The sequence below is a fragment of the Caretta caretta genome, chromosome 17 (genome assembly GCF_965140235.1).
Source record: "Caretta caretta isolate rCarCar2 chromosome 17, rCarCar1.hap1, whole genome shotgun sequence".
NCBI classification, from domain to species: Eukaryota; Metazoa; Chordata; order Testudines; family Cheloniidae; genus Caretta; species Caretta caretta.
Window position 1 is genome coordinate 13,372,209 of NC_134222.1, and position 15,786 is coordinate 13,387,994.

Consider the following 15,786-nt stretch of genomic DNA (forward strand, 5'->3'; position numbering starts at 1 on the left):
ACATTTTCACACCACATGCTTCCAGCTAGCAAGGGTGTCCATTAGATCTTTGTTAAAACTACTTTGTGTAGAAAGACAAATCCCCTAGTGACTAAAAAATTATATGTAAGCCTATCAGAACATAATGCTGCACTACCAAAAACTTTGCCCAGCCAATTGTTTTTATGGTGGTGAGCACAGAGAGGATATAAATTCTGTTAACACATATGGTGGTCCATAAACCATATGTGGTCTGTTAACACATATGGTGGTCCAGTAGTGTGAGGGTTTGACTTGTTCAACAGAAAATGAGTTCAAGTACTGTTTATAATAGTTAATTTTACAAGTTTTGGTTTAAACGGCAAGTAAAGTTCACTTGGCCAGTTACTTTAAGATTTGATATTAGCACCCACTGCACGGAGACCCATACAAACTTGCACATACAATTTCCTTCAATATTAGCGAAGTCTGATGTTGCATCTTAAATCATCGGTAGCCACTGACTTAAGACTCCTCATTTACAATTTTTTAAAATGAGCATACCTCAGATTTTTTCTCTTGTTGGTCTCATATTTTGATTTAAGCAGAATGAATAGGTATGTTAAATCTCCAGCAAACAGCGTGAAGCACTTTTCACAAGACACCTGCAGTCTGAGAAACATGAATTCCATTCCCTCTTTACATATTCTTCTTCCGCAATATTTGAAAAAAACAAAACAAAATCCAATTTCTCTAGTGCTATATAACTGCTAGTGCAGAACAGCGGGCACACGGATAATGAATGAGTTGGTGAGCAATGCATGGCTTTTGGCAACTGCTGAACAGATTCGCAAGCACAAGAGCCTAAGCCTTTAGTGTAGCATTTCCCACAGTATAACACAAGCACCCCTGGGGGCTGAAAGGATATAAATTAAAATGGGTAGGACACATGGGAGACTGGAAGGGGGCACAACTGATTTCATATTCCTGAAGAGGGGCTCAGTTTCCAAAATCTTGCTTTATCAGTAGCACCTCATCCACAGAGATGGATTCACTGGAAGTTTAGGCTGCAATCCTAACCTTGCAAAGTGATGGATACAGGCACACCTATACACCCATTTGAAGAGTCAGTGAGTGAAGATTCCTTCCCCCAGCACTGGGCCTGGCCCCTGTGCAGGTGCACCATATATGATCTTCTGCTGTCCCCTGCAAACCTTGTATTTTGGGAGTGGGAGAGGGTGTCCCAGTAGATTTGACTGCTGAGCAACCCCTGGAACAGCTCTAATTTATGGCAAGGGGGTGAAATAGTATCAACAGGCCCAGAATCCCAGCACCAAGTCAACTGTAATCCTGAATTGCTCTGGACTATTTGTTCTGTCTTACAGCTTTTAGAGACTTGATCCCTGCATCTCTTTGCAGGATTTGTGGCCTTAATTAGATTCTCTTATTAAGGGATTAAGACTTCAGGCATCTTTACTTCCCCTCTTTTGTATTACATTCATGGGATTTTTCCAATACTCAGATTTTGTAACTTTTCTATTTGCAGCACACTTTGGTTAAAACAGATACATCCCTCCCCTATATCTGTGCTAGATACATATCTACTTTTCCTTTGTTTTACAAGCTATTTGAATCATGAAGGACCCACTTTTCTCCTTCATATATGGATTTTACCCCTATTTAAGAACCTCTCTCATGAAAGTCAATAGCAAAACTCTCATTGACTTCCCATTCCCCTTTGACTTCAAGGGTGCTGGATTATGTCCCTTCACTTTGTCAAACTATACCTCTGTTTCATTTTAGCCTTTTATCAATTTCACATGGGAACCTTTCCTTTAGTATGTCTTGTGATAAAGCAGATAAAATTTATAACAGTAAGCAATTAAAATTAGGTGGTTCAAATGCATGATTCTATTACTCATTTTATACAGAAGGTTTATGAAATGTTATAACAGGCTTACTGCTATAGTGTGGTATTACTAATAATAAAATTAAATTTTTTAAAAAAGTTATAACTGTGTTACTTTAAATTTAAGGCTACAAACCACAACAGATTCAGTTCCAGGGTACAGACAGTCAAACATGGGAAAAACATCCTCCCATGAATATTAAACTACATATAGATTTATGCTCTTAAACATCTTAATAAAGAAGAACCATTCTTAATTTTGTGACTGAGGTGGTAATTTTGACATTCTTGCTAAAGATAGGGCAAAACTGTGTGTTAAGAAAATAAACCATTGACAACACAGCTTAACTGTAATTTAAGTTTTCTCCACATTACTTCTAATTGATAAATTCCCCAATTTTAAAATATCTGTCATTTTGGTGTTGGAAGTAATTCAGTTTATTATTTGTTGTTACTAACAATAAAAAGATTTTACATCCTAAGACAATAGGCACAACCAATCCCTCATGTAAAGATGAGAGGTAAAGCCCTCGGTTTACGGCCTCTTCCCACCCTTTATTTCTCTTTTGAGGAAACATTTAGTTCTTGGAGCTTTTCACTTAGATAGGTAGTGTCTGCCTCAGTTAGACTTTCTGAGTCTGTTAGACTTTCCAGGAACCTGGTTCCTGCGCAGGCCTTTCCGGTCACTGGGTCTATGACATTTCCAACCTTGAAAACAATCTCAGCCAGTTCATGTTTCACATTTTTGGTCCTCCGCTCAGGCAAAGCTTTTAGAAGAACAATGTCTCCGATGGCACATTGCTGCAATGGATCATGAGCGAAATAAGTTTTTCGCTTGTTAAAGAACTGTTGGAGAGAAGGAGAAAAGGAAACCCAGGCATTAGGACTCGAAACTAAAAGATGACCAGTAAACTTATGTTCAAAAGCAAAATGAATTGGAAGTTTCACTATCAGGCTGATAGTGCAGGTATGTACAACTAACAGGGTTTTTGCCCAAACAAAGCCACTGGTAGATGCATATCTATAACAGTAGAACTGGGCAAATGTAACATTCGCTCTTCTTCACCTGGGATAGGTCTTTCACCCTAGGTACTGTCACTATTCACCAATCCCTGACTCATCAACTCCATTCTTGACCACTAGTTACCTCTGCTTTATCATCTCAGTCCTTCCCGTGCTTAAGATGCACCAACATGACAGTGCATCACATTCAGCAAAAATGGTTGTCAAGGCTCTTCCAAGCCTAATAATAATTTGCATAAACTGCAAAGGGGAAGCGGTCACGAAACTATATAATTCTCATCCTTCTCAATACACCCAAGTCCCTATCACTGTGGTATTAGTGTTGCACCAATATCTCCCATATGAGCACATTTTAGTCCAATTTTAGTAACTTTTATTGTCTGGGGAAAATATCAGGATCCAGACTACATCCTTTGAGAAGATTATGTAAATTATGATTGAAAAGTTGTGGAAAATGCACCCTAAAACAGAAAAGAGTCAATCACAAATCTAACCTACCTTCTTTTATCTTATAAAATTGAATTGAATAAAGGGAGCATAGTTTCTCCTGAATCTAGTCTTTAATAATAACTGAGGGAGGCTTGCTTATAAATAGTCTGATTATTTTATTAATTATTAATTAATTATTATTCCAATGCTAAAGAATATTTCTGCAATTACTTATTCAACAAAGTGGTTAGGAAAAAAGATATAGTAAGCAATTATTTTATTATCACCATATACAAAAACATCTTATTTTATAACTTCAAGCTTTCAAAATGGAGCAAAAGCCCAGAAACTTATAAAAATTTTAAAAGGACTTTTCAAAAAGTCAAAGCACGAAATCAGCAGTCCACTTTCCCAGCTCAGATCCAAATGTGTGTTTACAGAATCATTCAAGGAAATACATTTAATAGCTAATCTGATATGGAAAATTTTATGTTCTTACAGTGGTTTTACTTTCTATACAGTCACATTCAGAGCCATATTACCACCCAATGTTCTTAATTAGTTAACAATGTAAACAGTTTACAATGGAATCCTAGTATTTCAACGCATCAATACAATTTTTGATACTGAATATGAAAATGGTCTTGCAAAATAAGTTGGTGACCAGACCTTACCTTTAGTAAATAAGGATCCAGCACAAGCCTTGTCACTCTCACTTTGGCAGTTTTATGCATTTTAGTTCCAATTACTTTCCCTATTATCCATTTTGCATGGACAGCTCCACGTAGTCCAGACATTATTTAGCTATGATCATCCAGTGCCTGGAAAGAAAACTGCAATGTTACTTCATAAAAAAAATTAAGTGGTTTCTGATCAGTGCCAAAATGACAAAGCGCCTGGTCCCAACCCAAAATCTATTTTAATCCTTAGAAGAGGTAAGGCACAGACAGCAGCAGTTCAAGTTCCCCACATTCCCCTTCCTTAGCCTTATATCAAAACCTACAAGTAGGTGTGTGAATGTATGTCAGTCTCTACACCCAAATTTTGAAGACAGCAACTGAGGTAGTGATTTCAGGGATGTAGACTTGGACCCCTTGTGTCCACTGAAAAGTGAACTGCACCCAGTTCATTTTACATGGCTCAAATAGCCGTCCGATTAAAATGCTGGATCCAAATTCATAACCTAGAAATGAAAAACTAATTAGGTTAATATGAACCTAATCCATATCCAAATTACTGTTCTTGTCTTACCTTTCTTTGGTATCTTCCCTATAACCCCCCTCACAATTTTACCTAACATTGTATCATATGAAAAGAATGATGTGGAACAGAAAAAACCCAGAAACAAACAAACAAACAAAAGCCCCAAACAAACAAAAAAACTGCTACATGAAATATTCCACAGTTTTAGGGATAAAAATATTGTACATATGTCTGTATATTCCATGATTATTAATTCAGAAACTAAAACTTGAAAAAGATGTCATGACACTTTCAAGGTGCACTGGGGGTTAACTAAGTTAAATGTTTTTTTCTCACATCAGATGCATTCCATGAGATGACTACTTTTAAAATTAGTTCTGCTGTGCAAATAAGAGTGTGTGACTATCACACCAGTCTTGCTAGGACTATAACAGGGTTTAAAAGAGAACTGGATAAATTCATGGAGGTTAAGTCCATTAATGGCTATTGGCCAGGATGGGTAAGGAACGGTGTCCCTAGCCTCTGTTTGTCAGAGGGTGGAGATGGATGGCAGGAGAGAGATCACTAGATCATTACCTGTTAGGTTCACTCCCTCTGGGGCACCTGGCATTGGCCACTGTCAGTAGACAGGATACTGAGCTGGATGGATCTTTGGTCTGACCCAGTATGGCCATTCTTATGTTCTCTAAAGGGGGGAAGAGTTTCTCCGCAGTTGCACATTACCCTGATGAGCACTAAAGGAAAACTATGTCTTCAGAAATAAAAATAAACTAGGGCAATGTTAAAATTGTTAGCTCAGTAAACACCTGTTCCCCTTGTTCAAGTAAACTTTGCTAAAGACAGTCATCAACACTAAAGGAATTCTTGATCCGCCATATTGTTTTGCGAGTTATTTCCCACTAAGCAACAAAAGCAGAAGTACATACATTACATACATATATACAAGGTGATGCATACTTTTATTTCTACAGTACTCAGCACTAGAAAAGTAAATAATACATTTAAGGAAATACTACAAAAGTAGATAAATGTATATCTGAAGTCCCAAGCCCGAGAGGGCGCTAACATGAACAATTTTTCTTGACACAGACCTTGGCAAATTCCAGCTACAAACAATTAATGTGACAAAGAAAGAAAATAGCATTGTTCTTTTCTGACACACCTTTTGTGCAATGTTATGCTTGGCTGAAGAGTCTCTCCAAAACCCCAGAGACACTTCCCTCTCTACTTTTTACTGTGATCTCCACATACCTACAAGATAAAACAAAACAAAAACGCACATTTCAACACAGGAGTTAACAGCCAGCTCTTCCCTGCACATTCACAAGCAAACAAAGTATCAATTCTCAGTTGCATGGTCTAGTGGCTGGAGCATTAGACTGAGGGTCAGGATTCCTGGGCCCTATTTCTGCCCCTAACTTGTTGAGTGAACACAGGGAACAAGTCATTTTCCGTGACTCTAGCTCAGTGGGGATAATGATACAGGAGTGCTGTGAAAGAGGAATCACTAGCGTTTATAAGGCATCAGAGATACACTGGGAGGGGAAGTGCTGTAGGCAGGAAGGCCCAGATCCTCACAAAGCATTTAGGCACCTAACTCTCACTGAGGTCAATGGCAGTCAACCACCTAAGTGCTTTTGGAGGAGCTGGGCCGAAGCTGTCTCGCCGGGAAAGGTAACCTGTACGGAGAAAAAGATCAAGTCAAGGGAGCTGTAGTGGCCCTGCCCTGAGAAGCCCCCAGAGCTCCCTCCCTGCCAGCATCCCGCCCCCAGAGTTCCCCCCCGCCCTTAGACCCCCCCCCACTGCCCCATCCCCCACACCCACCCTCGGCAGAGGCCAGCCCCAGACCCTATCGCCCCCCATGGCCGGGAGCGGTCCTGCTTTGGGCCGCTCCCCCGACCCCAGCGCCGAGCAGCGGCCCGGGACCGTACAGCGGCCTCAGGCCGCGCTCCGCCCACGGGCTCGGCCAGCGCAGCACTCCCGGCTCCCCCGGCTAAGCAGGGAGCGAAAAGCCGACTCCCCACCCGCCTGCACCCCGGACTCACCTCACGTCGGCCGAGGGGGAGGAGCCGGCGCCGGAACGGGGCGGAGCCAACCCCGGAAGGGAGGGGGCTGGCCCTGATGGGAGACTAGGGGGCGTGGCCAACCGCGGTAGAGGAGGGGGCGGGGCCATTTAAAGGCATCGGGGCCATGCAGGCGGCAGCCCCGTTGTTCCTCTCCTCAGGGGAGGAGAAAGGGAGGCCCTCTGCTGTGGCACTGGGGGGGGGAGTAGTAGTGTGGAGGGGCATGGCTCCCTGCCTCCCTTTGGGGGCAGGGATAGCTCAGTGGCTTGAGCATTGGCCTGCTAAACCCAGGCTTGTGAGTTCAATCCTTGAGGGGGCCATTTAGGGATCTGGGGCAAAAATTGGGGATTGGTCCTGCTTTGAGCAGGGGGTTGGACTAGATGACCTCCTGATCTCCCTTCCAACCCTGAGATTTAGTCACACAGGGGGGCTACAATGGGCTGGAACGGGAGGGGAGCTTAGGCTGCAGCCCCTCAGCCAGGGGAGGGGGAGCCATTCCCAGTCAGCAGGGGGGGGACATCTGTTGCTTGTAGTAAAGGGGAATCTGGGCTCAACTTCAACCCCTGCACCTGAGCAACGGGGTGCGCCTACTCGGGAGGGGGGGCAGGATGGAGGCCCGGTTGTGCAGGGTGGCTGGACTGGGGTGGTGGGAATGGGGCGGCTGGAACGGCCCGAGGCGAAGGACAGAGAGGAAGAGGTTACAAAAGCTGAGGTGAGATGGTTCATCTGGCCTTCCAAGAACATCATGTAACCATAAGCTTGCTCTTGCGGAGTGTTTCTGGCAAGTACTTTCCATTGACCCGCCCTTTGCCACCTCCCGAGGTGGTTGAGGAGTCTGTGTGTGCACCCCCCTGCAATGTGGTCCGCCCTGGTGAAGTCGTGTCTTCTTCATTTCCTTCGCTGGCCAGTACTGTCACTAGGGAATTACTTTCTACGGCGGAGAGGAGAACTGCAGTCTTGTGTTACTGGACCATTCTAACCCTACCTTTCCTTGCCAGCTTTCCCGTTGGGGTCAGCATCGTGTCAAGTCAAAGTTCAAGCAGTCGCAAAACCCCTCTCACGTATGGGTATGAATAGAGCTGGTTGAACTCTTCGTTGTGATGAACAGAGCTGAAGATTTTGTCAAATTATTCATAATTACATTTTTCATTATTCAGCTATGAGTGTCTTTTGTGGATTTCCATTAGAGGTGCCCAAAGGAGATGAGGATGCAAAGGTGTAGGAACTGAGGTGCCTTGTTCCATTTCACCAGAGTTCCTGTTAAGAACTCTGTTTAAATAAAATACCCTTTGTTTTATCGTGAAATTGTGTCCTTTGCACCTCAGGAGAGCAGAATCTGATGACAGAGGCCTTTCTCTGAGGGGTTTATTGGACCTCTGCTCATGCTCAGACCAAAATCAGATCAGTGGGCCAAATTTTGCTGTTACACCTGTGTAAAAGTTTACATTGGTGTAACAGACACGGGAGTTTGGTCTATTGTCCTTGCTTATCCATTTCCTAGTAGAATTTGGATATTTAAGAAATTGACTTCTACTGTAGCTCAACTCCAAGGCCTGGTCAACAACTAAAACTTAAGTTGATCTACCTATGTTGCTTAGAAATATAAAAAATTCACACCCCTGAGATGTAGTTAAGATGACCTAAATCCTGCAAGGTCGATGGAACTATCTCTGGGAGGGGTGGATTAACTACAGCAATGGCAAAACCCTTTTACTGATGTATCACATGTCTACACTACAAAGCTATGGTGGCACAATTGCAGAGTTATAGCCCTAAAAATGGCAAAGGATAGTGCAGTTGAGTCTCTGCATTCTGGGCAACGTGCTTTTAGCAGCTCGTTGGCACTGTTACCCCCATCCCATTTCTTTCACTTTTCCTCAGATTTGGGGCTAGCTGAACTGCATTCAGTTTTGTTTCTGGGTAAGTTTTGGTCTGTGAATATATTGGCCATTACCCATTTCACAGTCCTACTCTCTAGATTTTATCATCGCCTCACATGTCACCACAGCAGGAAGTAGCAAGAGGCAGGGTGGTGTTTACCTAAGAAGAGTACACAGCACAGTTTCCTTTTTTTAAGGTGGTTGGCAGTTTTGAGGTAAAGCGTCTCTTTGTGACTGGGGATACTGTCAAAATAATACGATCAAATGTCTTTAAAAGAGTTGTGACACTCTTCCAGTGTGTCTGATCAGTTTTTACATATGTGTGCATCAAGATTTACAGGCTCCTTCCTGAAGCCCTCCTTATGTTTTAAGGTCTTGCTGCTTAAACTGCAGTGAATGGAAAATTGGGGAGGAGTTTAGCCAGCACAGGCAGGAAATGGTTAAAAGCCATTCATATCACCTGGGAAAGCAATTCTTTGATTTGTCAGAGGGCGCTAACATGCTGCAATACATAGGAAACAAAGGAAAGGGAAGCAACTATTAAACATGAGCCTGGATCTTAATTTCAATGACAGAACTGAGGAGTGAGGCTGGACCTTGATGTGTGCTGCAAAATGTGGAATTTGGGATTGAAAGTAATTTTTTTGTCCTATCTTAGTTCAGAGCGGAAACGGGGAAATAAATCTGGTTCCAACTGGAGAACCTAGACTCAAGAGAAGTTATCTGAGAGGTAAGGAAATTATTTATATCACTCACACATGTTAAAAATAATATTTAAGCAAATCAGAGTGGGGAGCACAGAGACAAACGTTTAATTTAAAGATTTCTAAAAGAAACAAAACACCATTTATCTCTTAACTGTCTACATTCTGTTTATTTGCACTAATTTCTGGTTTTAAAGTATAGACACCTGGGAAACAGGAAAAACAGATGAGGCAGTGGAACTTGTGAATAAAAGCTGCAGTAAATACTTCAGTGATGATGAAGACAAGAGCCTTTTAAATTAGACAGTGTTTCTGCTGACATAGTGCTTTTAAAGTACTCTGCTCCTTTTACTGCAGGATCTCAAAGTGCTTCACAAACCTTAATTCATTAAACACTATTTTGGTGCCTGTGAGGCACAAATTTGGTGCTTGTGAAAAGAGCTTATCGGACATGCCTGAAGACTTTCATGGTAATCTGCCAACCACATACAGCACCGTCACTGCCCCACCAAAATGCTTGAATCCTAATCTGAAAGAATTAAGTAATCCTAATTAAAAGATGACCCTTCTTGGCTCATTCATTTCTTGGCTTATCTGATGAGAAAACAAGGTTGCCAATTAAAGAAGGAGATGTGTGTGCATCTCACACACACACATGTGGATGCTCTTCCACTTGGGGGTGTGTGATGCACACACAGGGATTTGGACTGAGACTCCCAAATTGTGATCCAGACTGTAACACTTTTACTCACTATCCATATCAGCCAGAGCTGGATTAAAGCAAGTGCCATGTACGTGAAAGCCTTTATATCCCATATACAGTCTCATGAACAATCCACTTAGCTTGGTAGTACTAAATTGAAGTTGAATAAAACTCAGCTTCTTGGGAGGGTTAATTACAGTGGCCTTGGTTGAGATCTTTTGATATCCTGGTTTCGGTAATTTAATTACCTCTGGTAGCTATATTATGACCAGCAGGATTACTGATTCCATTTTCTTTCCAATTCTGGTTTAGGTTGATGTCATAAGTCTAATTATCTGGATTGTTTACACTTTTGATAAGCTCTTCAGAGCAGGGACATGTTCTGTTTTATATGTCTGTAAAGTGCAGTGCACACCTATGTGATGTATAAATAAACTGTAATCTTTGCAACACTCCTGCAAGAGTTGCCTTGCCAGTTCTTCCTGCTGCTATTTTCCTTTATCGTTCTTCATCCTGATCCCTTGGTCCAGGTGCTAGTTTCTGGGTTTGTCCACGGACTGTACCAGGCAGGAAGAGGACTGCAGTCCAGTGAGGAGTGGCTGCTTGGGTTCTGAAAGTTCAGAGTGCTTAGCAAACCGCTTTCCTCAGTGAACATGGTGAAAGGTGGGGCCATAATAATTTTGTTCCAGTAATTATATTAGATCACTACATTTCTATTTCCACCTTTCAAGCAGAGCTTATGTCTTTCCTCAATGAATTATGAGGGGGAGGAGGAAGAACTGAAAATTCACCATTTCTCCATGGTTCCCTGGCTCTAAAATGTCAATAATTTTCTATCCAGCCAGTTACTATGTTTTTCACCTCACCCTCTCTATGTACCTGCTGTGGCTTGTTGCATTGTTATTTACTAAATATTATTACATGTTTCAGTTTATCAAAATTTGTAGCTTCTGTCTCTCTGGGAATTTCCTAAATAAATCATTGGAACTCAATGAAGGAGATTGTATCTTGATACAAGTTTCCCATGACTCACAGTCCAAAGTGGTTATTACTAGCAAGAAGACTTGACACTGTTTGCCATTTTGTATTTCACAAAGGATTTCAAAACCTGATTATGCTGGCCTGCACGGTTTCTTTTATTTGAAAAAGATTTCTTTGTTGCTAAGGGCCTGACTCTTCTCTCACTTACAAGGGTTTTAAGTAGGTGTAACTCCATTAGGGTTCAGGAGAGTTATTCTGGATTTAAACTGGTGTGAAGAAAATCAGCAGTGGGTCCTTGGATTAATTAATGTGGAAAAGCTCTCCTCTTACGTTCCTCAGAGTAGGTCTGCTTGAAACTAGGAAATTTCATTTAGTGAGAAATTCTGACATTTCAAAACTTGGGGCCATGTAGTAATTTTTGTTGTCAGAAGGGGTTCTTGGTGCAAGGAAGTTTGAGAACCCTTGGATTAGTGAATTCAAAGTATACATTAAAAACAGATTGTGTAACTACTTGCTCTCTTGTCTCTAGCTACTGATTCTCTGTCTCTGCAGGATTGGGGGGTAGAAGGTTTCATTCCCCTGTTTCACTTTGGTTCCACCGGCATCTAACTGTCATCTCCTGTACCAGTGCTAAGTACATCTTCTGTAATACTCTGTATGTGTTGTACTTTGTGGAAGTATTAGTTACCTTTATAAAAGGAAAAGATGTGTGGGAGTGTCCTTTTGAATATACTAGACACACAAAGGTACTATTACTGTCATGTGCACGGTCACATCTAGAATAGCTTGGTGGATTGGGGCCTAAAAAGGTATCAAAGTAATTAAACTGTTTTCATATAGCTTCAGTTCAGATCCTTACTGAGACTTAGGATGGTGGCTGAGCTGGCAAAATGTTAATGTCACCTTTGACAGAAGTACAACTTTGTATACTAAATACAGAGGCAGTATGCTGTAGTGGTTAGAATGCAGGCTCCAATTGCCCTGTGGAGAATTTGCATCGGTTAGATTGGTGAAAAGTGATTGCACCCCTCCAGGAAAATACTTCCAGTACAGGGATTGTTCTGGAGGTGTGAGTGAGAGGGTTTGGCTAGGGCACAGCTGCGTCCCAGCTGTTCCTCAACCACACTAGTCGGCTTTATAGCCAAGGCACACCTTGGCAGTTCTGATCTGTGCCTGAGTTTAAACCAGCCTCCAGCAGCCTCAGGATTGGGAGAGTGTGAGCCACGTCCCCATGATTTCTGCAGTGGTCTCAGTGCTGGTGCAGGGATGAATTCTTCATTGAGAATCTATTCCCAACTCTGCCATTGTTTTTTGTGTGACCTTGGGTACCTTACTGACCTGCTCTTTGCTTCTGTGCTTCCATCAGTAAAAAGAGAGTGAGTGTGTGTGTGTGTGCCTCTGTGTGTGCGCGCGCGCACATGTGCTTGAGATATTTGGTTGAAATACACTATTTTCCATTTATTTTGCATCTTTGCCAATTTACTGCTCAGTAGAAGAGGAAAAAAGAGACAAAGGTGCTTTATAAATTACTGGGAAGTTCAGACAAATGGACCTTTTCAATTTAAACTGGGTTCTTATTTAGGAATTTTTTTAAGACAAGATTTGAGGGTAGCCACACTATAAGAACAGCCTTAGTTTGTAGGAAACCAAGAACTCTGGGTCTCTTCTTGGCCTATATTGCCCTCACATGTTAACTAGGCTGTGTATGTTTCAAATCAAAGCTATTAATACTTGTTTTTAGTTTATGGAACAAAACTTTATGGATTACTTTCCTACACTTATAACATCTGAGGACAGCATAGTGTGGATCCATGTCCCACTGCCGAGCCCACTGCTTGCAACGTTTAGTTGGGCTAGAATCCACAAAACCATCCGGCTATGGAAATAGCACACATTTTCCATATAGTTTTATAGAAAGTACTCAGTCAACTGTATTTAAAATATATATTATGTGGGCTTATGCAAAACTGAACTAAACTCACATCACAAGAACTGATGTGAAAATAAATATTTAAATTACCTTACATCAATGAGACTTAACTGATCTTTTAAATATATATCCTAGAGAAGTGTAAAAATGCAATTTATTCACTGCATATGTTGTTGCACATGTCTCAATGAGATGAGGGCATCCTCTGTAAAAGGCAGAGAATGATTAAGGGTAAAATAGTCCTCTCTGGTCAGCGCTGTGGATCTCTGCTCTTTGGTGCGTACTTTCGTTTCATATTCTGCAACACAGCTTCCATTGATGTCAGCAGCAGTTCTGTGCTCAAAGAGTATGGCATATGCAACAGAGATCCTGTCTTGTTAAGGAGAATTTTGTCTAGGTCTGTAAAGAGACAAGATAAATGTCATATTTGTGTTATTACAACACAATAGTGAGATGTTGTAGTTTGTTGTACTCTGACATTTATGCTGCAACAGAGGAAGGGAGCACTTCAGTATCTTGTGGGACTGGATCTGGGGATGCGTGTCTCACATGTGATAAGAAGCAGACAACTGGCCCTTGCCATGGTGGGACTGAATGTTTGCTCGAATTGGAGGAAAAGTTGGAGACTTACTCATATAAATAATTGCTTCTGTACCGTAAAATCTTAATCTCCTTTCTTGGTTATGGTCTGGATTTTCTATCATTTCCAGGTATGCTATCACATACAGAGACAGCTCATAATAAAGAGTGATTTCCTCCTCCTCCTCCTTTCCCTAGATCAGACTTATTTTATATTGGGATTTACTATTTTATTCCAGAAAGTAGATTTGCAGCCCCAAATTGTGTATTTAAATGTATACTTTTGTTAATGTTACTCTTGTTCAATTCTAGCTGCAGTTGTCCTGATAAAATGTCCATCAGGGGGCTGAAGAAGAAGCAACCTAAGACTTTTAAAGTGAAAGTTATAACCATGGATGCTGAAATGGAGTTCAGCTGTGAGGTAAGTTTCCTGGAGGTGGGAGGAGAGAGAGAGAACTTACATCCTCCATGTTACTAAGGTCTGACTTGGACAATTCTGAATACAACCACAAACAGGCTTTGGAAAAATAATTGTTAATCAGGGGACTGGATGGCTCATGGGATTGGTAATGGGATTTTGAGCCTGCCTCTCCACTGTCCTGCACCTTGTGTAGTCACATACACCTGGGATTCCGATCTACTAGCATTTCATGTGTATTTTGTACAGGTGTAAATGGGTACATGAGGTGCAGGACAGTTGAGAATCAGACCCATAGTCTCTCACCTGTAGGGAGCTGGTTTGAACCCAGCCTAGGTCAGTATTGCCTGCAAGGCATTGCTATGTATTGATTGTTCAGTGGCCTGTGTGAAGTAAGTTGGGTGGTCTCAGTCCAGTTCCCAATGGATAAGTGTCCACATTACAAAACCACTTTTTTTGACACCTTGGGAATCTCAGCAGAGAGACCAAGGATTGAATAGACAGAACTACCCACAACCTTATAGTAGGTCCCTCCAGCTTCATGGTGGAGGCATGCCGACGGGGCAGTGTAAGGAAGCCTGTGCTGCCACTGACCTTGCCCTACATATATAGGTAATGATTAGTAGCATTAACTTATTAAATGTTCATTTTTAAAGTACACTGAGATGGTATATGTGAAAGGACAGTCGTACATGTAAAGAATTAATCAAGGCATGCACTCTGTAATGGGTATCCATTAAAGTCCTCCGTTAATAGGCTATTTAAGAAATAAATGGTCAGACCTAAGGTGAGGGCCATTAATTGTCTCAGAAAACATGTTCTGTTATGCACCCTTGACTTCATATGCTCAGTAAAAATCTAAAACTACCTCAGTAAAATTAATTTCTGATTGTAGCACCACAGTACAGCTAAAGTGGCATTATGCCAGCTGGAGAGATTTCAGTCTGATTTTCATCCTAGTCAGACTGGTGTGCAATACAAGGACCTCTTGTAAATATCAGTGTGGGTGCACATATATAATCTTTGTACAAATGACATAGTCCTGTAAGGTGCTGATTGTGGTCCATTCCCACTGACTTGAATGGGAGTTGCGGGTGCTGAGCAGGTCCAGGGCCTGTAATTTATTTTACAAGTTGCAGAATGCATATTTGAGTTGGGAATTAAGACTTTATCCTCAAAGGTGCCTGCTTGTTTTCTGGATTTAAAAACGTTTACCATGCTCAAGTATATTTGTTTAGTCAGAATGACTTTTAGAATGTCAAAGCTCTTGTTTTGTTTTTCCGTGGGGGAAGCTTTTTATGGGGGCGGGGGACAAATCTGGACACACCAGCTAGTTCTTTCTTTCTGCTAGTTATGACTCCCCCGTAAACAAAATCAAGAAATACAGGCTGCAAAAGAAGAGAGTAATGCATTAGATGACCAGTCACTGGTTGAATTTGGGTTTACTGTGGAGGAAATACAGAGATTGGCTAGCTGGTCAACACATACTAAATCAACAGTAGCAAAAAAGGGTGGGAAATGATTTTATTTAAAAATTAAAGGTGAAAATTTAGAACTGGTATGGGCTGAATGAATTTGCCATTGTGGGAGCTGGCAATCTTGTTTGGGATTGTCTGTTCTGGGTGTGAATTGTTACATAATTCTTGGTTTTTAGAAGTCACCCAAAGATCAAATAACCTAGTTACAGGTCATATATTGTTACACATTGATCTAAAATAATTTTGTCAGATTAACAGAAATAAAGGATTTTTGAATATTGCTTACAGCTCAGGAACCTTGTTAAATTCAATGTAATGTATTCTCTTCCCCCTCCTTTGCAAAATATTGGTTTTGTTGTTGGGATGATTTCCTTCTCCCCATCCAAATATTACTCATAAATTCACTTTTTTTGCCATTAAGTTCTCAGGATCCTGACCCACATTATTAGACAGCAACTCTTGTAACACCCAGCCAAACAGGAGAAACAGCTTTATTTTTTTTCCTCTGAAAAGGCTGCACATCTATGT

General features: G+C 41.4%; 2 protein-coding genes across 11 annotated transcripts in view; one reads left to right on the plus strand and one right to left on the minus strand.

The window, feature by feature from the left end:
* Nucleotides 1-2,281: 2,281 nt before the first annotated feature.
* MRPS17 (mitochondrial ribosomal protein S17) lies at nt 2,282-6,635 on the minus strand. Of its 4 annotated transcripts, none has more exons than XM_048824176.1 (4): nt 6,568-6,635; nt 5,685-5,773; nt 3,994-4,140; nt 2,282-2,713 (listed from the first exon to the last, which is right to left on the minus strand). In XM_048824176.1, exons 3-4 carry the CDS (start codon nt 4,114-4,116, stop codon nt 2,423-2,425), a joined length of 414 nt encoding a protein of 137 aa, XP_048680133.1. In that variant the 5' UTR covers nt 4,117-4,140; nt 5,685-5,773; nt 6,568-6,635; the 3' UTR covers nt 2,282-2,422. The 4 variants fall into 4 exon arrangements, with proteins under 4 accessions (XP_048680133.1, XP_074976943.1, XP_048680131.1 ...); XM_075120842.1 differs by lacking the exon at nt 6,568-6,635 and adding an exon at nt 6,454-6,526; XM_048824174.2 differs by lacking the exon at nt 6,568-6,635 and adding an exon at nt 6,347-6,483.
* A 642-nt stretch (nt 6,636-7,277) lies between these two features.
* The window catches only part of LOC125623968 (merlin), a 30,723-nt gene continuing 22,214 nt past the window's right edge, over nt 7,278-15,786 (plus strand). For 3 of the 7 annotated variants that reach the window (XR_012665341.1, XM_075120775.1, XM_075120776.1), the window contains exons 1-2: nt 8,813-9,195; nt 13,675-13,783. Coding sequence is in view for 6 of the 7 variants with exons in the window: in XM_075120775.1 (XP_074976876.1) it covers nt 13,694-13,783 (90 nt within the window). In the remaining variant the exon portion in view is untranslated. Of the gene's footprint in view, nt 7,298-8,812; nt 9,196-10,421; nt 10,536-13,674; nt 13,784-15,786 lie in introns of those variants that run through there. The other 4 variants (XM_075120773.1, XM_075120772.1, XM_048824165.2 and 1 more) reach the window with 4 other exon arrangements.